This window comes from Narcine bancroftii, chromosome 3 (genome assembly GCF_036971445.1).
Source record: "Narcine bancroftii isolate sNarBan1 chromosome 3, sNarBan1.hap1, whole genome shotgun sequence".
Lineage (NCBI taxonomy): Eukaryota > Metazoa > Chordata > Chondrichthyes > Torpediniformes > Narcinidae > Narcine > Narcine bancroftii.
In genome coordinates, this window is record NC_091471.1 from 113897112 (window position 1) to 113921251 (window position 24140).

At 42.7% G+C, this 24140-nt stretch overlaps 1 protein-coding gene across 8 annotated transcripts in view; it reads right to left on the reverse strand.

Moving 5' to 3' along the window:
* Positions 1 to 24140, reverse strand: part of LOC138757498 (TBC1 domain family member 1-like) — a 312814-nt gene that overhangs the window by 221327 nt on the left and 67347 nt on the right. The window contains exon 1 of one of the 8 annotated variants that reach the window (XM_069924964.1): positions 7355 to 7413. The exons of 6 other annotated variants lie outside the window; for them this stretch is intronic. In XM_069924964.1, the coding sequence (XP_069781065.1) occupies positions 7355 to 7375 (21 nt within the window). In that variant the 5' untranslated portion in view covers positions 7376 to 7413. One more of the 8 variants, XM_069924961.1, reaches the window with a different exon arrangement.

The window sequence follows — 24140 nt, forward strand, 5'->3', positions numbered from 1 at the left end:
GAGGTTCAACCTACCAGAGAAATATATTAATTGGATTAAAGCATTATATAAGGGAACATTGGCGAAGGTGACAGTAAATGCATATATATCAAACCAATTTAAATTAAGCAGGTCAACTAGGCAGGGATGTCCACTATCTCCCTCACTATTCGTGTTAGCTATAGAACCACTGGTAGAACCGATAAGAACAGAAAATAAAATAAGAGGGATAAAAATAAAAGAGAAGGAATATAAAATCAGTCTATTTGCAGATGATGTCATAGTATACTTAACAGAACCAGAAATATCAATAAAAGAATTACATAAGAAATTGAAGGAATATGGAGAAGTATCGGGGTACAAGATCAAAGCAAATAAATGTGAAGCAATGCCAATGAATAATGCGGATTTCACAAAGTTTAAGAAAGAATCACCATTTAGATGGCAAACACAAGCAATTCGATACCTAGGTATACAACTAGATAATAATCTAGGCCATCTATACAAACTAAATTATCAGCCATTAATGAAGAAATTACAAGATGACTTCAAACATTGGAAAGACTTACCACTAACACTGATAGGAAGGGTAAATTGTATTAAAATGAATATCTTCCCAAAGATACAAAACCTATTTCAATCATTACCAATTCACCTAACAGAGAAATTCTTCAAGGAGCTAAAGAAAATAATAAGGAAATTCTTATGGAAATAGCGCTAGATAAATTAACAGAATAGTACAAACAAGTGGGCTTACACCCACCAAACTTTAGGAATTATTATAGAGCAGCACAATTAAGATACCTATCAGATTTTTATCAAACAAGGGAAAAACCAGATTGGACCAGATTAGAGCTAGATAAAATAGGGGAGAAGGTACCTGAACATATACTATATAAGTGGGATGAAAAGCTGGTGCAACACAGGAATTCACCAGTACTGCACCATCTGTTCAATATTTGGAAGAAGATTCACATAGAAAGGAATAAAACAAATTATGAACTACCAAAACTAATATTGACGCAAAATCAACTAATCCCTTTCACAATAGATAGCATTTCCTTTCGAGAATGGGAGAGAAAAGGGATCAAAAGAATAGAAAATTGTTTTTCAGGAAATAAATTATTATCTTTTGAACAAATGAAGGACAAATATGGTATAACTCACAGTACATTGTTTGCATACCACCAACTGAAAACCTACTTGAAGGACAAATTGGGAAGCAGGCTGAGGCTACCAAAAGGAAGCAATTTTGAATATGTGATTACAGACACAATGATAATTAAAAGATGTATAACAAACATGTACATCAAATTGCAAGAGAAAGAGAATGAGGAAACAAGCTGTAAACCCAAACAAAAATTGGAACAAGATCTAAACATAAAGATAAAGAATGAAACATGGGAAAAGCTATGCTCCAGAACTATGAGAAATACAATAAACACGAGATTACGCATGATACAATATAATTAGTTACACAGGCTATACACCACGCCCAAAAGTTAAATAAATGGGTCCCAACAGTATCAGACAGATGTTTTCGCTATAAGAAGGAAACGGGAACAACAGTACATGCAATTTGGACATGTGAGAAAGTGGAAAGGTTTTGGGAAGATCTGAACCAGATATTAAATAAAAATCACAAAAAGCAACATACCAAAAAATCCAGAGATCTTTCTTCTAAGTAATATAATGGAGCACAAAAAAAGATTTATTATGATAGCCTTAGCTGTAGCAAAAAATGTATTATGTCAACCTGGAAATCAGAAGATAGCCTGAGAATACAGCAATGGTACATAGAAATGAATAAATGTATTCCATTGACAAAAATAACATACAATTTAAGAAATAACATCACAGTATTCGAACAAATTTGGGAACTGTACATGGAACACAATAGAGAAGTTCTACCGTGGACCTCCCACCGCCTAAAATGACAGAAGGAGAAGACAAAATTAACTGACCAAGTATGTAAAAGTAAAAGACACAAATTCCTTTTTTATTTTCATTGTGTGATGACATTGTTTAATGGGTTTAATGTATCATATATGTTGAATGTTGAGTGAGTGGGGAGGGGGGTGAAGGAGGGAGGGGGGAAAAAGGGGAGAAAATGACACTGTGTATATTCAAGAAGGAAATGTATTTTGGTCAGTATGGTTCATAGTGTGAAAAAAGGGTCAGGATTCTCCACTTCCAGGTGGCCTCCCAACTGACATATCAGGTATTTTAGGCGGCTTTACATTGGGGTATTCTGACCATCTGAAAGTGGCTTGTGGTTGAAGTAAAAACACAAAATGCTGGAGAAGCTAAGCAGGTCAAACAATGTCCTTTATGTAGCAAAGGTAAAGAGACATAACCAGTGTTTCGGGCTTGAGCCCTTCATCAAAATATGAGTGAATGCCAGCAGGTGTCCGAGCAAAAGGGGGAGGGGGTTGGGAAAGGCAGGAGATGATAGGTGTGAAAGGAGGGAGAGGGCAGCAGCGATGAGAGGGAGGAGGGATGGCTGGGTGGATGGAAAGACAGGAATGGGAGGAGGGGAAAGAAAAGGCAAGCAGGTTTAGTGGAAAGCAGTAAAGTCAATGTACATGCCATATGGCTGGAGAAGGAAAATAAGGTGTTGTTCCTCTAATCTGTAGGAGGTCTGGGTGGGATAGTACACAAGGCCATGGACGGACTTGCAAGTCTGGGAGTGTGACTCAGAACTGAAATGGTTGGCTATTGGGAAGTCGCTGTTGTTGCAGATGGAAAGGAGGTGCTCAGTGAAGTGATCTCCCAATCTGCGACCAGTCTCTCCGATGTACAGATTACCTCAAAGGGAGCACCAGATGCAGTAAATCAGTCCTGCAGATATACAAGGGAAGTGTTGCTTCACTGAAAGGCCTGTTTTGGCCCCAGGACCATGATGAGGAAGGAGGTGTGGGCACAAGTGTTGCACCTTCTGTGGGCATAAGGGAAGGTGCCAGGAGGGTGATGAATGGGAAGGGATGAGTACAAAAGGGAATCACAGAGGGAGTGGTCCCTATGGAATGGCAAGAGGGGAGAAGGAAAAATGTGTCTAGTGGTGGGATCCTGCAGTAGTGCCGGAAATTCTGGTGGATAATATGTTGGATGCAGAGGCTGGTGGTAGGTTGAGGATAAGGGGGATTCAATGTTTGTTGCATCTGGGGTCAGAAGGGACCAGGGCAGCGGGAAATCGAGGATATGTGGGTGAGGGCCGAATTAATAGTGGTGGAGGGGAAGCCACGTTTGTGGAAGAAGGCAGACATTTTGGAAGATCTGGGCTGGAAGACCTCATCTGGGGAACAGATGCAGCTGAAACAGAGAAATTGAGAGAAGGGGATGGAATCCTTGCAGGGGTGAGGGTGTGAGGAAGTATAGAAGTGGGAGTTGAAGGGTTTGTAGTACATATCAGTGGAAAGCTTGTCTCCCTAGATGGAGACAGAGATCCAGGAAGGGGAGAGTTTTATCGGAGATGGACCAGGCGAGTATGACATCAGGGTGGAGATTGGCCATGAAGTGGATGAAGTTGACAAGCTCATCATGGGTGCATGGGGCTGCCCCAATGTAGATATCTATTTACTGGAGGAAGAGTCGAGGGGTCTTGACTGTGTAGACTTGCAGCATGGATTGCTCCACAAAGACAACCTTTCAAAATGTGATGTTTCATTATTCTTTGGACTCAAATTATTGATCCAAAGAATCTGCAATGACTTTCCAATGAAAGTTTCTCATTTCTTGGCACCAGCAGTCCATTAGAAGTTCACAGAATGGAGTTTAGTCAAAATTATTTTAATTTGCTAAGCAGCTGCATCTCAATAAAAATGTAATTTGTTGTGTGTTGGTCGAACCCGTTGTGAATTGAGCCTGAAAATAAATAAATGGTCTCAATAGGTGGGTCCATTTGACTGACCATTTCTACCCATTGACATTGACCTGCCGAGTCCCTTTTAACCTTGGCCCAGGGTAGCAGAACTTGAGGAGCAAGAGCATAAGCCACCTTCAAGCACATTACATCAGGCTGACTGGAAGACAAGAGATGAAGATGGTCATTTGGAAGAAACCTTAAACTAAAGCCGCTTTCAGATGGCCACAATACCCGACTGTAAAGCCATACATTATACTCCTGTGTGGCTGTCAGATAGCTATCTGAAACCAGAAAAGCCAGCTAGGAGATCTACCTACCTAACCCTTCTCCAGGTGGTATGATATTCTGCTTTGAGTATCGCCTGTTGCAGCTGAAAGCGGCCGGGCTGCCAGGGAGTGGGATGATGACATCGCGTTGACGTCGTCGGCCATTGACTCCTGGTTGAATGGTGCATCGGGCAAGCGAGGGGGAGATACCACCAGCGGGAGTAGGGCGAGTGGGGGGTGAAAGAGACCGGCAGCAGGAGTCGGGTGGGGGGGGAGACCGGCAGCAGGAATCGGGCAAGCGGGGGTGGGGTGGGGGGGGTGGAAAGAGAGACCACCAGCAGGAGTCAAGCCATGCCTGAGTTGTTTGTTTGGCATGCCTGGACGCACTGTAAATAACGTCAAGGAAGCATGGGTGGGACTAGGCCACTATCCCAAGTAGCCGGCTTTCGCTGCTAGACGGCTAGCGGTCAGCTGGCACGTTTAAGTGCCAGAAAGCCGTCTATTCCGTGGCCACCTAAATGTGCCAGCTGAACTCCGCTAGCCACGCCTGCAGGCACATAATCTTCCTCAGAACACCTAAAAGTAACTTAAGCTTCCTCCAGAGGTGGAAGAAAGTGGTTCTTGTGGCACCACTTGAGTATCACTGAAAAGCTTTTCCCATCCTCTGACCAACATCCTGTTCAACCACAGCACAAAGGCAGATTAGCCATGTATTTCATTGTTACAAGTGAGATTTGGTTGAATCCAAACTGGTAACTTTGTTTCCCCACATATACAAAAAGTATTTCATTTGCCAAGAAGCATATTTGAGGTAATGTAAACAAAAAAAATTATTTATGGCAGTATTTTTGTATGCAAACCAAGACAAGAATTCTGAATGCTGAGTAAATATCATAGGCAAGTTATTAGTCAATGTTCACAAATATCACCATTTCCAACAGGAATCATGCACATCAACAGAAAGAATAGGTAACTACACTTTACTGGGCAATAATGAGAACTGTGGTAAAGTCCAGCAGCTCTGCCACAATGGCAGCATGGTGCTGTTGCTTGTGACCCACTGCCTCACAGACAGCACTAGACACCTGGGTTCAGTCCTGATGTCGCTACCATCTGTGTGGAGTTTGCAAGTCCTCCTTATGACCATGTGGGTTTCTTCAAGCTACACTGATTTCCTCCCACATTCCAAAGGCATGTAGGTTGGAAGGTTAATTATCCAGCAGAAAATTACTCAGGTAAATCAGTGGTAGAATCTGGGAGTAGTTGATGGGTGGGTGGGGGGGGGAGGGGTGGGGGGAGAATGAATAGTGTGCAATTAATTTAAATGAACAGCTGGATGGTCAGATTGAACTCAGGAGCTAAAGAGCCTGTTTTTGAGCTGTATTTCTCTATGAATCTATGACATATTGAATCTGGCATCTTTAAATGTGTAAGCCCAAGTACCAGGGCTTTAAAGGAGATAGTCTTCAAATAATTACACTAATCTAAAAATTCAGGAGCCATTTCTTGTAGCTTGATTTTATAATCACTTAAAATTTAATTGCAACTTGTCCAGGTTCCTCAAGTGAAAATACTAATGTCTGGAAGCCAAATAAATGTTAGTAACTTTTGGACAGTTAGCCTCTTTTCTGTGCTTATGTCCCACACGTTTGAGAATCTACAGGTCCATCATATTCAAAGAGACCAAACCAAGGAAGAGGAGATAGACATGGAACAGTTGGTCTGTTCACACCAAAAGCACACATTTGAACATGCCTGGGATGGACCATTCTCCATAGCAGCATCACTTGGCTTCCTGACATCTGGACACACATTCCTGCATCCTTTGCAATCCATTTGAAGCTGAGCATTTAGTTAAAATACAAGAGTACATCAACATGCAATCAACTGTACCTGATCAGGTCACTGACATCAGCAGAGAAGTGGATAAATGATTTATAGCATTACTGAAAGGAGTACTCCACCTCATTAACCATCCATATATGTCCTATCAATGAAAGAGTCAACCACTCAGAACCCAGACAGTCAAAGGGGAAGCAAGACCTCCCCAAACCTAAAGGACATTCTCCAGAAGGAAGGAAGGATAAGTGGTCAAGAGCAAAGAACACAAAATAAAAGGTCAAATAAAAGTAGTAAAATAGCACATTCACAAATAAAATAAAAAATGGAAATATGACAGCAGGTGGCCAGTAAAACAGTATGTGGAACAAGTGTTCAAATGTTTTATATCACTGCACTGAAATAGTGGCAATATCAAAGCAAAACAAAATGCCATCAAATGCAAACCTGATTCCATTTAAGGAGATAGAACAAAAAAACTTGGCAAAGAGATGGGTTAAGAAATCACTGAAAAGGGAAATAAAAAAACAAAAATCAGTTCAGATAATTGAAGGGGAATATTCAGAGGCTAGAGCAATTACAGAGATTTAAAAAAAAACAAGGATGGACAAGATCAATACTGGAGAAGAAATCCCAGAAGGTATGGTGGAGGTGTTCTAAGCAGGGTTCAGTCTGAAAGTGATCCTGTTTTTCTCCCCAGTAATGGCTAACTAATCCATTATCTGACTCGAGCAAATTTTGGCCTGGAATTGGAAAAAACAATTTTATAATTTGCCTTGGTGCCAGAATACACATGACATCAATAGATCTGCAAAGTGGGGGGGGGGGGGGGGGGATAACACACGAAGATCTTGCACAAATTCTGCAATAAATGATCCCATAGAATAACTAGGAAATAAATTGTATTAACTAATCTCCAAATCTTGCAAAACCAGATCCTCCCACCTTTCTGCAAAAGACGGAATTACATCCAGCAATATTTTACAACGTCAAAGTGGTGACAAAGTCTTCAGTAATGACAGATCTGCCCCGATTTTGCTCAATTATAATCATTCAACACACTTCAGAACTTCGCCGCTGAAGCACAAGGGTCCAACTGCCCTTTGTTTCAATGGAACCGAGCTCGACATACCCGGTGCTGATGGCAATTTGTTTTAATCTCAGTTAAATTCGGGACTCAACTGCTTCCCACTGATGATGAGAATAATCACCATGTGGCAGTACCTTGCCTTCTTTCTCATTCCCAGCATCCAACTTCAGAAAGTTCAGTTTCTGCAGCCTTGCTTTCATTTCGACCTCCAGCAGAAAGAAGTCGATCGGAGCCCGAGAGTCAAGTCTCGCGCAATGGAATCGCGGCCCGCAGTCTCGTGCAATCAGCTGACAGCCCCCCCACTGGCCCCCAAACCTGAGGCGACTTGCGGATCATTCCAAGCAGCAGGATGCGAGCGGCGGCTTCCTCCTTGCCGTCCCCATTCGGCGTTCGGCTTCAACTGCCTGGCACTCTCCTCTTAACTCCTTCAATGCTGGATGCCCTTCTCCCACAGCCTTCAGAAAGGCAAATTGCAAGAACTGCTTTGAAAGAGTTAATTGCATCGCGAATAGATTTCGCCTCCCGCGAAAGACGAGGCAGGTGGAGCGCCGAGGGGCAGACTGGCCGGTCCACTTCAGCCATCCTGCTGCACACCTGGTCTTGATGAAGGCTTTCGGCCCCAAAGGTCGACCATCCGTCCTCTCCCACTGGTCCGCGAAGAAGGGAGCTCCGCTTCAGATTCCAGCATCTGCCGCCTTCCCTGGGTCTGCCGGTGGATTTTGCATTCCTTAAAATACTCGCTTGCACTTTTTTTTAATCAAATACATTGAGTCCGAAAAAAAATCCATGGGAGGGAGGTGGCAAAATATTTGCATATTGAACCTGCGTGGTTATTGTGAAGACAATCTCAGCTCTTCGCATGGCGACTTGGTTGTCAGGGAACTGGCTTCACTCTCCAGGAGATAACCGGTTTAAAGGGTAGCTCATTTAAATCTATAAATAAATTATTACCCTGGGTAATTGAGTCATGTATTTGTATCTTGAAGAGCAAAGAATATGGCTAGGGTAAACCACCATCTCCTCAACCCGGCAGCACCCAGTGCGGATATTAGAGGCTGCCATCTTCCCAACCAGCAGCAGTGTGTGCGGGCCATGGGGGCTGCCAACTTGGAATTGAACACCCAAACAGTCCACCGTATCAACACAGCCAAACAGTGTCTCAACGCTGGCTTCCATCACACGAGGTGAGCCCTCATCAACTTGCCAGATCGATGATGGATATTGGGGTAGATGGTCATGTGATAAGCTGGGAGCATGGAGAGCTTTATCCTCCCTGACACATTGCAGCATTACTCTCTCACAGTAAGGCCAGTAAACCACAAGGTCTCATTGGCCTCAAAATCCCAAACAACAGATGTCCGCGGCTACTGCGTAGTGACTCTGACTGTACGGGACACAGACTACAAAGACTTTAAACTCTTGGTGATGACATAGCTTTGTGTGGCCGTGCTGCTGGGGCTGGACTTTCAATGCCACCTTAAGAGTGTGTCGATGGTGTACGATGGGCCCGGCCCACAGTCCATAACCAGCAGTTTTTAAATTGCCCACTGCGCTCCACCCACGGTAACCCCCCAGTCTCTTCTCCCATTTCCATTCAGCAGCCCACAGATTGCCCACTGGGCGCGACCTGCGGCCTTTCAACCCTCAAGATCACCCCTCCACCGCTTTTCGCCAACCTCACCCCCGACTATAAACCCGTTGCCACCAAAAGTAAGCGATACAGAGCTGGGGACAAGGTCTTTATTAGGTTGGAGGTACAGCAGCTTCTAAATGTGGGGATCATTGAAGCCAGCACTAACCCCTGGAGAGGCCAAGTAGAGGTAGTAAATAATAGGGTGAAACACAGAATGGTCATTGACTACAGTCAGACTATTAATAGATACACGTAGCTGGATGTGTACCCTCTCCCCTGCATATCAGACATGATAAATCAAATTGCTCAATATTGGGTATTCTCCACTATCAACTTAAAGTTGGCATATCACTAGCTCCCTAACTGCCCAGAGGACTGCCAATGCACGCCTTTGAGGCAGATGGGTGCCTCTACCATTTCCTGAGAGTTCCTTTTGGAGTCACCAAAGGGGTATCGATCTTCCAGCAGGAGATGGACTGCATGGTAGACCAATACAGGCTGCAAGTTATATTCCTGTATCTGGACAACTTCACCATTTGTGGCCACAACATGCAGGATCATGACACCAATCTCCAAAAATTTCTCCAGGCTGCCAAACTCCTTAACCTTACATACAATAAGGATAAGTGTGTGTTTCGCATTACTCACCTTGCTATCCTTGGCTGTGTCATAGAGAACAGATTAATTGACCCTGATCCCAACTGCATGCGCCCTCTTTTGGAATTCTCCCTTCTCCACAGCCTCAAAGTTCTGTAAAGGTACCAATGGGTCCCCATTTATGCACACAAGGCCTGCCCTTCATCGAATCCACCTCTTTTCCCCTGAATTTAGAGACTTATGCAGCCTTCAGCCACATCAAGGCAGATATTGCCATGGTCTTGATGCACACAGTGGATGAATCCACCCCATTCTAGGTGGAGAGCGATAGATCCGACTTTACTCTGGCCACCACCCTTAACCAGGTGGGCAGACCCCTAGCCTTCTCCCACATCCTTCAGGACCCAAAAATCTGACAGTCCTCGGTCGAGAAGGAGGCCCAGGCAATTGTCGAGGTGGTACAGTACTGGAGTCACTACCTTGCCGGTAAATGATTTACCTTGATGACTGACCAACATACAGTCATTTTCATGTTCAACAACCAGCAGAGAGGTAAAATCAAAAACAACAAGATAATGATGTGGAGAATCTTGAACCTTAATGAACCTCCAGATGCCCTATCCTGCAGAACGTGTGCCAGTGCCCAAATAGACCAGTTTCAGGCCCTCCACAATGACCTCTGCCACCCCGAAGACACCAGGTTCTACTAATTTATCAAAGGCTGCAACTTACCATACTCTATTGGGTAGATCAGGACCGTGACCAGAAATTGCCAGGTCTGTGTGGACCGTAAATCACACTTCTATCAACCAGATCAGATAAAGTGCACCTGATAAAGACCACCCACCCCTTCAAACACCTGAGCATCGATTTCAAGGGGCCCTTCCCCTCCGACTGCAATGTGTACTTCCTCAACATCACTGATGAGTACTCACATTTCCCATTTGCCATCCCCTGCCAAGACATGACTACTGCTAAAGTTATCAAGCCACTATACAATCTCTTCACCCTGTTTAGGTATCCCTGCTATATCCATAGCGATGGGGGTCCTCTTTTATGAGTGACAAGCTGCGTTAGTACCTGCTTGCCTCAGGCATTGCCAATGAGCAGGACCACCAGCTACAACCCCGGAGGGAACAGGCAGATGGAAAGGGAGAATACTACCATCTGGAAGGCCATCCACCTAGCCCTGATGTCTAAACACCTTCCAGTCTCCCCCTGAAAAGATGTCTTTCCCGAGGCACTTCATTTAATCATATCACTCCTGTGTAGCATTACCAATGCCACTTCACATGGAAGGATGATTTCCTTGTACAGGAAGTTCACTTCAGGAACCATGCTGCATTCCTGGTCCCCAGGGCTGGTCCTACTCCAGAAGCACATGAGGAGCCATAAATCTGACCCACTGGTCAAAAGGGTCCACGTCATCCACGCCAATTCCCCAGTACATCTATGTGGCTTACCCTGATGAGCGCGAGGACACTGTCTCCGTTTGGGACCTAACACACTCAGGAGTTCCCAAGACCATTGCCGACCACCCCGCATCCCCTTCACCTACTGATACCCATGATGTGCCAGTGTCATGTTACCCCTGTCCCAATGGATGACATGTTGGATCCAGCACCACACATACACCAAGCCATTACTGACGGAAACATACAGGTGTCCCAGACCAACCAAGACTCAACACCTGGCCCACAGCTGGTAATACGATGGTCAGAATGGCAGATCAGACCACCTGAAAGACTATATTTATAAGAACTTTAGATTCACTTCACTCTGCCGGATTCTTTTTAAAAATAAGGGTGAATGTGATAAACCACTGTATATATGTTTGGATATGCTGTATTATGTTTGGATATGCTCGGACATGCCATTGCTGTCTGTGCCTGAGACTCCTCCCACTGAGCCCTGAATAAAAGCAACTATGGTACAGCCCCCTCCCCAGTCCAGGGCAGTCGACCAGCATGGACGGACCTCCATTCTGTTGTGAATAAAAGCTATCAGTTTTTCCACAACTTCTAGTCCAGTGGTTTTCAACCTTTTCCTTTCCTCTCACATACCACTTTAAGTAATCCCTATGCCATCAGTGCTCTGTGATTAGTAAGGGATTGCTTAAGGTGGTATGTGAATGAGAAGGGAAGGTTGAGAATCACTGCTCGAGACCCAATTGCAACTGAAATATTTTGCTTGAGAAAAATTGTCATTGGCCCATTTCCTTTGGAGTGATGAAACCATGCACATAACGAGTCAATTAGGGATGATTAAAACAGTGGCTTTCAAACTTTTTCTTTCCACCCACATACCACCTTAAGCAATATCTTACTAATCACAGAGCACCGATGGGAGAGGGATTACTTAATGTGAGTGGAAAGAAAAAGGTTGAGAACCACTGTTCTAGTTTTTGAAGTTATTGATGGTGCATCAATGGCATGCTATGATTTTTGCTGCATTAACACACCAGCCACCACTGTGGGTTCAATGCTAAACAAACCTCATTTTAGGGCACTCATTTAGACACTGCATTTGTTTCCTGCCTAACTGAATGAACATCAATAGAAAAGAATCACTAACTAACCTGGATCCCACAGGAAGCACGTCCCCCCTCCTTCCTTTCCAATTTCCCCATTCAACTGAAACATCCAGTCCTGTTTATTCTGAATCAAATGCCAAGGGTTTGGGAATTTGGGTGCTAGTAATCCTGGGGATCTGAGCAAAAATATACAAAGCATATGCTGGAAACACTCAGCTGGTCAGAAAGCATCAGTGCAAAGAGACACTTTATCAGAGTTCATTGTGAATCCTGCTCCTATTTTCATCCCAATGAGCCTTCAGGGAGTATTTGCTGATTTCTTTTAAAAAAAAATCATGTTGAAATAGTATTTCGAACAGAGACGAAAGGAGATTTTGGAAGGAATATTCAGAAACTGGATAGACAGTGTTGATGAGCTATATCTAAAATCAGGGATGTGGAAGAGTACTGGTTTGACTAGAATGTAATTTATAAAGCCAAGGACTTTCCCATGCAATTATATGTTTATATTTGGACAATATATAATGGTGAAGCACTGAACTGCTGAGCAGGCTTTGTGCTGGTCTTTGGAGGATGAAAATTCATGGCTCAGACAATAAAGCAAAGAAACAGAATTAGGCCATTTGGCCCATCAAGTCCACCCAGCCATTCCATCATGACTGACTTACTATCCTTTTCAACCCCATTCCCCTGCCTTCTCCATAGAACTATTGATTCCTCTTCTGATCAAAGAATCTACCTCTTACTCTGTAAGGCCAGAAGAAGGAGCAGAGAGAAGGCAAATGGGGATGAGGTTATTGATGTGCTGGGGGGAGTGAGAGAGAGTTGAGGCTGATGAGAGGCCAGACCAGGGGGGTAGATGGAAACAGTGGAGTGCTTAGTGCTTTTTTGACTTGTGGCTTTTAGCTATCACATTCCCCACACCCACCACCCCCAAGCAAGCAGCTGCCTGCGGGCCCTCAAGGTGGTTGCAGAAGTGCTGAAACTCTTGGAATGTGTGTCTGCCAAAAAAGACTGGCTAGGGATGCAACAGCCTTGTTGAGGTTTACCCCAAACAGCTGTGCAACCTGGGAATGCAAGTTGGACAGGCTGTTCTCAGGGGTGCAAAATGAGACAAAATATTGAATGCAGCAGGGAGGTCCAACTCAGTGAAAGGCACACTTTGATCTGACCAAAACTCATTGGGCTTCAGTTTAAAGAGGTACTGTCCACATGTGGATTGTCTACAATGGAACATCCCTGCAGGACTAGGTGTTGAGGTGATGCACCACCAATAATCACAAAAGACTGAAGTTGTGAAACTGATAAGCTTTTATTATTTACAGACGAGAACAGCCATCAGCCTCATTGAAATGGGGAGCATGCTAAGGGCTATGGGTAGGAGGCATGTCCAGCAGGCAACAGCCAATCATTGTATAACAGTGGTTTACCACATGAGGGATACAGCCTCCACAATGGGAAAAAGCCACAGCCCTAACGCCACTCTACACTGAGGGGATGGGTCCTATACAAAAAAAACTCTCATGCCCACTGGAATGCTTTGGAAAGAAATTTGACACCATTCTGGTCATAATCCTGATAAAGGGTTCAGAGTCACACTATTGACTGATCATTTCCACCCATGGATGTTGCCTGACCGGCTGAGACACCCAGAAATTCTTTGCTCAAAATTCCAGCATCTGTAGCTTTTATGTTTCTTGGTAATGATATGTAAGTTCAACCAATGACTGCAAAAGAATAACCTATATTCCATAATTGAAAACTCTATGAATAAATTATAATTTTGGGGGGAAAAAAACACAACTACTTAGTGGGAAGAATCAAAACCTAACTTAGGCTGTTTCTGTGAGAGGCAGAATATATGGAAGTTGACTTTGTTCTCGTAAATAATATCGACAAGAGCAAATGTAATTAAAAAATGGAAAAGGCCAGGAGTTAAACATTTTAAAGTCTGAATAAGAATTAAATCAAGACTAATAATGAAAATTCACTTGGAACTGGGCGTGATTCCAAACATCATTAATAATTGTTTTTCTGTTTTGTATCTAGCTGTACAATGCAGCTGAATCACTCACATCCTTTGAAAATCAGCAAGTGTGTGTGTGTGTGTGTGTGTGTGTGTGTGTGTGTGTGTGTGTGTGTGTGTGTGTGCAGCTATCTGCTGAATTTCCACAGATTCTAACAGGAATAGAGGGAGCTCTGAGGAAGTACCCAGAATATCCAACATTCAGCAACTGTGTGAGAGATTATTATGTCTGGATGAAGCACTCAAATGTTGCATGTTTTAATGGTATGCCGAAAATCTAGAATGTCAGTTCTGAGTAGAATTATATCATTCAAACTGGACAACTTAGCTAGAAGTAATATTTTAAAAAACAAACAAACTACACTTTGGCATATCCTGTCTTACAGCATCTGGATTACAGGGAGAGATTAAGGAGACTGGAATTTTATTCATTGGGACGTAGACGTCTGAGAGGAGACTTGACAGAGGTATTTAAAATTATGAAAGGAATAGATAGACTAGACATAAACAGACTCTTTCCCCTGAGGGCAGGGGAGGTTGGAACAAGAGGCCATGAGTTAAGGGTAAGGGGCCAACACTTTAGGAGAAATATTAGAGGTGGCTTTTTCACTCAGTGAGTGGTGGCAGAATGGAATGAACTTCCGAATGAGATAGTTGCATCAGGGTCCCTTCTGTCATTTAAGAGAAGGTTGGATGTGTACATGGAAGTGAGGGGGTTGGAGGGTTATTGGCAGTGAGCAGGAGGTTTGAGCTAGTGGAGTTATTCTAGTGAACCGGTGTGGACTCGAAAGGCCGACATGGCCTGTTTCCGCTCTGTAAATGGTTATATGGTTATAGGACCATTGTGCTGAACAAAAATCAACATTTATTTGATATATCCAGTATCGCTAATTCCCTATTTTTCAAATTACTTTTAAAAACTTCATCCTGTTGCAAAACCCTGAAGCTCCTGAGTTATGTCTCAGATTGTATCACAATTAAAAATAGGTTTATGTTCTTCCAATACAATGACAAGCTACAGTCTTGTTCAGAGTTACACAGTACAAGGGCATAACATTTAGGCTATCTTATTATCATTAACCATTTAACATTATCCCTCCCCCTTCCCTTCACCCTGGCCTTCAGATTTAAAAAAAGAGTAAATTGTGTTTTAAGATCCAGAGCTAAATGGTACTTGAGAATCTAATAAGCCTGGTTTGAGGTTGTTCTCACATGAAGTATGAATATTAACCATGACCTTTTAGCCAACTTGTGTTTTTTAAAATCACACTTGTTTATCATGTTAGTAAGTTACAAATAGCTAATATTGCGATTCAGATCTTACTTTAGACAGCATCTCAGCCTTGCTATTGGAACCACTCCCAATAGATTTATTTATCAGGTCACTGATTTCAGTTTCAAAGGTACAAATCCATGATTGATACTAGAGGTTCATTCATAATCACGCTTTAAAGTGGAATTTCCATCAAGGAACATTAGTACCAGAGGTAAAAAGGTGTATTTGTCATTTAATTTCTGGAAGAATATAATTGATAGGAACTTATCAGAACTTCGTACTGTGTAAAATGATGAACATAGAATATTACAATACACTACAGGCCCTACAGCCCACGATGTTGTGCCAACTGATAAAAACCTACTCTGCAACAATCCAATCCTTCCCAACCTTGCACCATAATCCTTTATTTTTCTTACATCCATATGCCTATCTAAGAATATTTCAAATGTTCCCATTGTACCAACTTCCAGACCCCTACCACTCTCTGTATAAAAAAGAAATGAGCTCTAACATCTCCCCTGGTACTTGTTACCCCATTTATAAGGTACTGGCAGTCCACCCTATCTATGCCTTTCATAATTGTAAATACTTCTCATAATCATATATACCTCGATGAAGTCATGCTTTGCTGCTTCAAGAGAAAAGCCCTTGTTCACTTGACCTTGCCTCATAAGACATGTTCTCCAATCCAGGCAACCACCTGGTAAATCTCTACACCCTCTCTATAGCATCTACATTCTTCCTGTAATGAGAGGAATGCGTGCTCCTGAACCATGAGCACCTGAAAACATGATAGTTATGAGCAGATCAACAGTATATTGGACTTAATGCTGAAAATGACCCTTGAAATGTGCTGCATGGCCAGGCTTTTCAAAAAGGTTAACTCCTTTTCTTCCCTTCCACACAGACAATGATTAATACACTATCTTCCAGATCTGAGCCACCTGCACTCCTCAAATGCCTCATATTTGCAGATATGCTTCATATCTTCAGACAACAAGGATTACCCACAATTCATTGCAACTGTTTCCAAGCCTCTTCTTTCCCGATGCTCAATCCAGGAAAATATGGTCACTGCATCTGGCCAAAATGAGGTTCTGGCTGCAAGAGTACATGCTGAGGAAGGCAACCAATACACGACCTCTGTGGGGAAGGACCAGTCAATGATCCTTCTGCCATCGGGAATTGAGGAGCGAAGATTGGTGGGAAGTCCCTCAAACAACTGAAGGGAGAGTATCTGTGGTAAACCACTGTATAAATGTTTTGGCTGTGTTAGTACTTGTTATAGTTCATCTGATCACACCCCTTGCTTACTGTGCCTGTGGCTCCTCCCACATACCCCTAATTAATGTGACTGTGCCACAGCACCCACCTCAGTCCAGGCAGTTGACCATCATGGACGTGCCTCCTTTCTGTTGTTAATAAAAGCCTATCAGTTTCTATATAACTTCTAGTCTTTTGAAGTAATTGATGGTGCATCAATTTTATTGACAATAGTTTTTTTTGATAATAGAGCAGATTTTGAAAACAGAGAAGCTGGAACTTGACCCACAATCGCCCGACGCATCCAACAGCTTTGAACTCTGGCTGCATTGCTTTGAAGAGTTCCTGAAGGCCTCCTCTGCTATCGTTCGATCAGAGAGCAACTGACAGCAAATACTATATTCCCGGGTCGGGCCCACGGTATAGTCAATGATCAGGGACGCCAAGTCGTACCCAGAGGCGACGGAAATACTGCAAAGCCAGTATCTGAGGAAGGTAAATGAGGTCTTCACAAGGCACCTCTTGGCTACCCACAAACAGTGACCCAGGGAACTGAGCACTGAGTACCTTCGGGCCCTGTGAGCTCTCAGATGGGCCTGCGGCTGCAAGGCCGTAACGGCTGCAATGAACGCAGAAGACTTGATCAGAGATGCTTATGTCATAGGAATCAAATCCAGCTTCATCTGGCAGAGACTCTTGGAACAGGGTGAGCTCAACTTACAGAGGGCAGTTGAACTAGCAGACCTGCTCGAGGTGGCTCTCCTAAATATGGATGTCTACTCCGCCAACAACGTGGCCACCTCACGGTTACTGCGTGCACCGCCATCTTGGGGCATGGGAGGGCCGCAAGTCTGTGGAATACTGCCACTGCCATGTCCCGCCAGCGATCTGGCCATGGCCACTGTACTCAGCGAGCACCCGAAGTGCTACTTTTGTAGCCTGCACAAATACCCCAGAAAATACAGCCCGGTGAAAGACGCAGTTTGTTCTGTGGAAAAAAAGGGCTTTATTCAAAGGTGTGTAAATCCAAGTCGCCCTCTAAACCCAGCAGTGCTGCATGAAGGCTGCCATCTTGAAAACTGCCATCTTCTCAACCCAGCAGCGATGTGTGCAGGCTGCCATCTTGGATGCTGCCATCTTGGAATCAAACAGCTGAACACTCCCCACATCTATGGAGTCTGACACCAATTCAACACTGGCCTCCATCACACTGGATCAAGGTAGCCCTTTCCAACTTGCCAGATCAACGATGGGCATCAAGGTAAACAGTCACAAGACAAGCTGCCTGTTCGATAGTGGGAGCAGCGAGAGCTTCATCCACCCTCCACAGTGCAGTGTTACTCCCTCACAGAAAGGGCAGTAAGACACAAAGTCTCTATGCTTCAAAGTCTATACAGCAGCTGTTTACAGCTACTGTATAGTAACTGACAGTGCAGGGCACAGACTACAAAGATTTTAAACTCCTGGTGATGCCACAGCTCTGTAATGCTGGGCCTGGATTTTCAATGCTATCTTAAAAATGTGACAATGGAGTACAATAAGCCCTATTCCCCACTCCCCACTGCCTGTAACCAGCAAATTGCCCATTGTGCACAACCTGAGGCCTTTCAACCCTCAGGATCATCCCTCCACCACTGTTCCATAGCCTCACCCCCCACTGTAAATTAATTACCACCAAAAGTAGGCGATACAATGCCAGGGACAAAGCCTATATTAGGTCAGAGGTGTGGTGGCTGCTGAACGTGGGGATCATTGAAGTCAGCCCCAGAGCCTGGAGAGCCCAAGTGATGGTGGCAGTGAAGAATGGGGAGTAAAATAGAATGGGCACTGACTACAGTCAGACCATTAACAGATACATGCAGCTGGCCACATACCCTCTTCCTTGAATATCTGACATAGTAAACCAAATCACTCAATATCAGATATTCTCCACCATTGTTCTAAAGTCAGCATACCACCAACTCCCCATTTGCCTGAAGGACTGCCAATATACTGGTTTTGAGGCAGACGGCTGCCTTTACCATTTCCTGATGGTTCCCTTTGGTGTCACAATGGGGTCTCGGACTTCCAGTGGATGATGGACTGAATGGTAGACCAGTATGAGCTCCAGACCACATTCCCATATTTGGACAACATCACCATTTTCAGCCATGACACCAACCTCCAAAAATTTCTCCAGACTGCCAAACTCCTTAACCTCACATACAATAAGGCTAAATGTGTATTTTGCACAACCTGCCTTGCCATCCTTGGCTGTGTCGTGGAGAACGGAGTCATCGGCCCTGATCCCAACCGCATGCACACTCTTTTGGAACTCTTCTCTTCCCCACAGCCTCAAAGCTCTGAAAAGGTGCCTGGGTTTCTTCTCCTATGTCCAATGGGTCCCCAGTTATGCAGACAAGGCCCACCCCCTTGTGTTCAGCTGTTTGATTCCAAGATGGCAGCATCCAAGATGGCAGCCTGCACACATCGCTGCTGGGTTTTCAAGATGGCAGCCTTCATGCAGCACTGCTGGGTTTAGAGGGCGACTTGGATTTACACACCTTTGAATAAAGCCCTTTTTTTCCACAGAACAAACTGCGTCTTTCACCGGGCTGTATTTTCTGGGGTATTTGTGCAGGCTACAAAAGTAGCACTTCGGGTGCTCGCTGAGTACAGTGGCCATGGCCAGATCGCTGGCGGGACATGGCAGTGGCAGTATTCCACAGACTTGCGGCCCTCCCCTGATGTCAAAAGGCTGTGCAGCCTTCAGCCACATCAAGGCAGACATTGCAAAGGCTGTGATGAACTCTGTTTATGAATCCATCCCGTTTCATGTGGAGAGCAATGTGTCCGACTTTGCCCTGGCCGCCACCCTTAACCAGACAGGCAGACCCCTAGCCTTCTTTTCTTGCACTCTCATGGCCCCAAAGTTCAACACTCCATTGTCGAGAAGGAGGCCCAAGCCATTGTTGAGGCTTCTGAGCAAGAAGATGACACTTCAGTAGAAGAGGCTTCAGAAGAGTATGATAGTGAAGAAGAAATGTCAAGTTCAAAAGAAGAACAATTTAAAGGCAAGAAAAAGATTTTTAAGAGAGAAATTAGTAAAATTGAAACTAAAATATATGGACTCTCTGAAGCTTTGAAGAATAATTTAAAACTTTTAACTGCAGAACTGAAATAAGTTAAAACAGATTTGACAAAGGCAATAAATAATATTTCACAGAGAGTTGATAAATTGGAAAATAAAATTCAAGATATTCACAAAGTACAACGTATCGAAGAGAGGTCTAATGTGAAGGAAGATATAATGACTAGATTGATCCCTATGAATGAAAAACTTGGAAGTAGTTGATATACTGGAAAATTATAATAGAAGAAATAACATTGAAACTGTGGGATTGTCAGAAGGTAAAGAAGGACAACCCGTGATTCATTTTTTCAAGTATAGGTACCTAACATATTTGGAGATGAACATTTTGAGTATAAGATTTTAATTGAGAGAGACCAAAACCTGGTCCGACCCAGAGACCCTATCTATCTTGGTAAGATTTTTGAACTACCAGGATAGAGAGGACTACCAGGAGAGAGAGAGGCTTCTTGATCTAGCAATGAGAAGAGCAAGACAACATGGACCTTTGAGTTACTAAGGGGATAATTTTTTTAAAATCTAGATTTGAATCAAAATTTATTGAAGGAGAGAATTTAATTCAGTTAAGAGAGTTCTATATAATAAAGGTTATAGATTTGTTTTACGGTATCCAGCTATTTTGAAAATATTTGTACCAGATCAATAGAATGTGTTCTTTGCAAATTATTTACAAGCCGAATATTATGCTGAGAATTTGCGTAAAATTCAAGTTACAAAGGGCACTGATTTGTTGCAATGAATTTGAAAAAACACACAAATGCTGGAGAAACTCAGCAGGTCAAACAGTGCCTTTACTTTTGCTACATAAAGGCACTGTTTGACCTGCTGAGTTTCTCCAGCATTTGTGTGTTTTTTTCACTTAACCAGAGTGTTAACAGAATCCCATGTTTTACTTGTTGCAATGAATTTGATGTATAAAGAGAGTGAGTGTTAACCCCTTTACTTTTTTTTTGATGGGTGAAGAATTCATATACTGGATGACATTTTTGGTTAGATAAAAAGGGTTTTGTCCCGCGGGGGTCGGGGGATGTGTTTGTTGATTTCTGGGCTATATGTGTTTTCGTGGTTTGTCAACGACCCATGAAATGGAAGGTGGTTGAGTTAGTTCTTCTAGCACTTGGGGAGGGATTTTTGTTTTATTTTTCTTTTCTCTTTATTTTTATTAATTAATTATGTAATTATTCTGAATAATTTTGATGTTTTTGGATTGCAAACGATGATGCTCAGGACCAAATTTATTTGTGGGAATTCTTCCTGGTTAGGAGAGATGGAAAGGAACCTTGTAAAATTTATAAATAAGGAAAATGAATAAAGCAATAAAAATTATGACTTTTAATATCAATGGGCTTAATGGAACAATAAAAAGAAGGACATTTTGACTTGTATTAAGAAATTGGCAGTAGATATTGTTTTTTTACAAGAGACTTGTTGATCTGAAAAAGAACATTTAAAATTAAAAAGAGATTGGGTAGACCAGGTAGTTTTTTTCTTCATTCAATTTTAAATTGAGAGAAGTGTTAATTTTATTTTAAGAAAAATTTACCAGTTAAAATTCAAAATGTTGTCATAGATTCAGCTGGCAGATATTTTAAGAGGAATGGACTCTTTTAAATATATGTGCACCAAATATACTTTTTTGAATTTAGCAAATATTCATGAAAATATTGTAGGGGAGATCCCTGGTTCAAGGGTACGAGATATCACAAATCGGGTCCAAAATATTCTGAGAGGAGAGGGAGAGCAGCCTGATGTCTTGGTACATGTGGGTACAAACGACGTTGACAAGAAAAGGGAGGAGGTAATGAAAAGGGGTTACAGTGAGCTGGGATGAAAGCTGAAAGACAGGAATGCTAGGGTGGTGATCTCGGGATTACTACCTGTTCCAAATGCAAGTGATGAAAAGAATGTAAGGATAAGAAAAATGAATTTGTGGCTGAGGTGCTGGTGTACAAGGCAAGGATTTGGCTTCTTGGATCATTGGAATCTTTTTTGGGGAAGGCATGATCTTTACAAGAGGCATGATCTTTACAAAAGGTGTCAACATTTTGGCAAGTATGTTTGGTACAGCAGTGGGGCAAGGTTTAAACTAATTTGGCAGGGGTATGGGAACCAGAGTGATAGGGAAAAGGGTAGGGAAGATAAAGTAATGGCCAGGAAAAGTAAAATAGGAAAAGTAATGTTGGGAGGAGAAAGTAAAAAATCAGATGGTGCAGTGAGTTTTTGGGTCAATGATAGTGTTAAGAAAATTACACAGAAAAATAGTGGGCAGAAAAATCAAAAGAAAAGGTTACAGAAAAGTCACTAGATATTAAAAGGACAAAGAGCATAAGGGCACTTTATCTGAATGCCCGCAGTATTAGAAATAAGGTTAGTGAACTTGAGGCGCAAATCAGTACCCATGCCTATGATTTGGTAGCCATCACGAAAACATGGCTACAAGGTGACCCTAAATGGGAATTAAACTTTCAAGGGTATCAGGTGGTGCAAAGAGATAGACAGAATGGTAAGGGAGGCGGAGTTGCACTCTTAATCAAAGATGAGCTCCAGGCAGTAGTGAGGAATGATATAAAATCTAAAGAGCATAATGTTGAGTCCATTTGGGTATAAATAAAGAATAACAAAGGGAAAAAATTATTGGTGGGTGTTATCTATCACCCACCAAATAACAACAGTTTAGTGGCACAGGAAATAAATAGAGAGATAAGTGAGGCATGTAATAATGATACGGCAGTAGTCAATGGGGACTTTAACTTCCATATAGATTGGGAAAATCAAGTTGGTCGTGGGAGTCTGGAAGAAGACTTTATAGAATGCATCCGCGATAGCTTTCTTGAGCAGCATGTTAAGGAACCCACAAGAGAAAATGCTCTCCTGGATCTAGTGTAGTGCAATGAGATAAGTAGAGTAAATGATGTAATAGTCAGAGACCATCTGGGAAATAGCGATCATAGTATGATTGAATTTTTCATTCAGATGGAAGGGGAAATAGTTAGATCTAAAACTAATATATTATGCTTAAACAGTGGTGACTACCATAGGATGAGGGAGGAACTGGGCAGAGTGGACTGGGAGCGCAGGCTAATTAATGAAACAGTTGAGGAACAGTGGAAGATTTTCAAAGAAATATTTTGTAATGCTCAACAAAAATATATTCCGGTCAGGAAAAAGGGCAGCAGGGGAGGGAAAAATCAACCATGGTTAACAAAGGAAATAAAGGAGAGTATAAAATTGAAGGCACAGGTGTACAAAGCTGCAAAGAGCAGTGGGAAACTGGAAGATTGGGATAACTTTAAAAGACAACAAGGGGTTACAAAGTGGGTAATAAGAAATGGGAAAAAGGATAATGAAAGTAAATTGGCACAAAATATAAAAACAGAAAGCAAAAAATTTTATAAATATATAAAACGGAAGACGGTGGCCAGAGTTAACATAGGACCCTTGGAGGATGAGAAAGGAAAACTGGTAGCAAAAAATGAGGAAATGGCCGAGGCATTAAACAAATATTTTGTGTCAGTCTTCACAGTGAAAGACACGTTCAGCATGGCCCAAGTGCAGAGTTAAGGATGCGAATGTTGGGGAGGGCCTTGATAAAATAGATGTTACAAAGGAAACAGTGATGGAGAAACTAATGGGACTAAAGCCAGACAAATCACCTGATCCTGATTATATGCATCCAAGGGTTCTGAAGGAAATGGCAGAAGTTGTAGTTGATGCATTGGTGGTCATATACCAAAATTCCTTGGATTCTGGGCAGGTCCCGGCAGACTGAAAGACAGCAAACGTCACGCCACTTTGTAAGATGGGATGTAGGCAGAAGACTTGAAATTATCGGCCAATTAGCTTGACGTTTGTAGTTAGAAAAATGCTTGAAGTCATCATTAAAGATGAAATAGTGAAACTTTTGGAACGTAAGGGTTCAATCAGGCAGACGCAGCATGGTTTTAGAAAGGGAAGATCTTGTTTGACAAGCTTGTTAGGATTCTTTGAGGATATAATTAGTGCGGTGGATAGAGGGGAACAGGTTGATGTTGTATATTTGGATTTCCAGAAAGCGTTTGATAAGGTGCCACACAAGAGACTTCTCAGTAAGTTACAGGAAATTGGAGTCCAGGGAAGTATATTGGCCTGGATTGAAAATTAGTTGTTTGACAGGAGGCAGAGAGTCAGGAAAAATGGGAGTTTTTCAGGTTGGCAGAGAGTGGTAAGTGGGGTGCCGCAGAGGTCAGTGTTAGCCCCACAACTGTTCATCATTTACATTGATGACTTGGAGGAGGAGACAAAATGTGGTGTAGCCAAGTTTGCGGATGACACCAAATTGAGTGGAAGAGCACATTGTAATGAGGATGTGGAGAGTCTGCAGAGGGATATAGTTAAGCTGGATGAGTGGGCAAAGGTCTGGCAGATGGAGTACAATGTTAGTAAGTGTGAGGTTATCCACTTTGGCAAGAAAAATAAAAGAGCTGAATATTATTTAAAGGGTGAAAAACTACAACATGCTGTTGTGCAGAGGGACTTGGGAGTGCTTGTGCATGAATCGCAAACGTTAGATTGCAGGTGCAGCAGGTTATTAAGAAGGCAAATGGAATGTTGGCCTTCATCGCTAGAGGAATTGAATTCAGGAATAGGGAGGTAATGTTGCA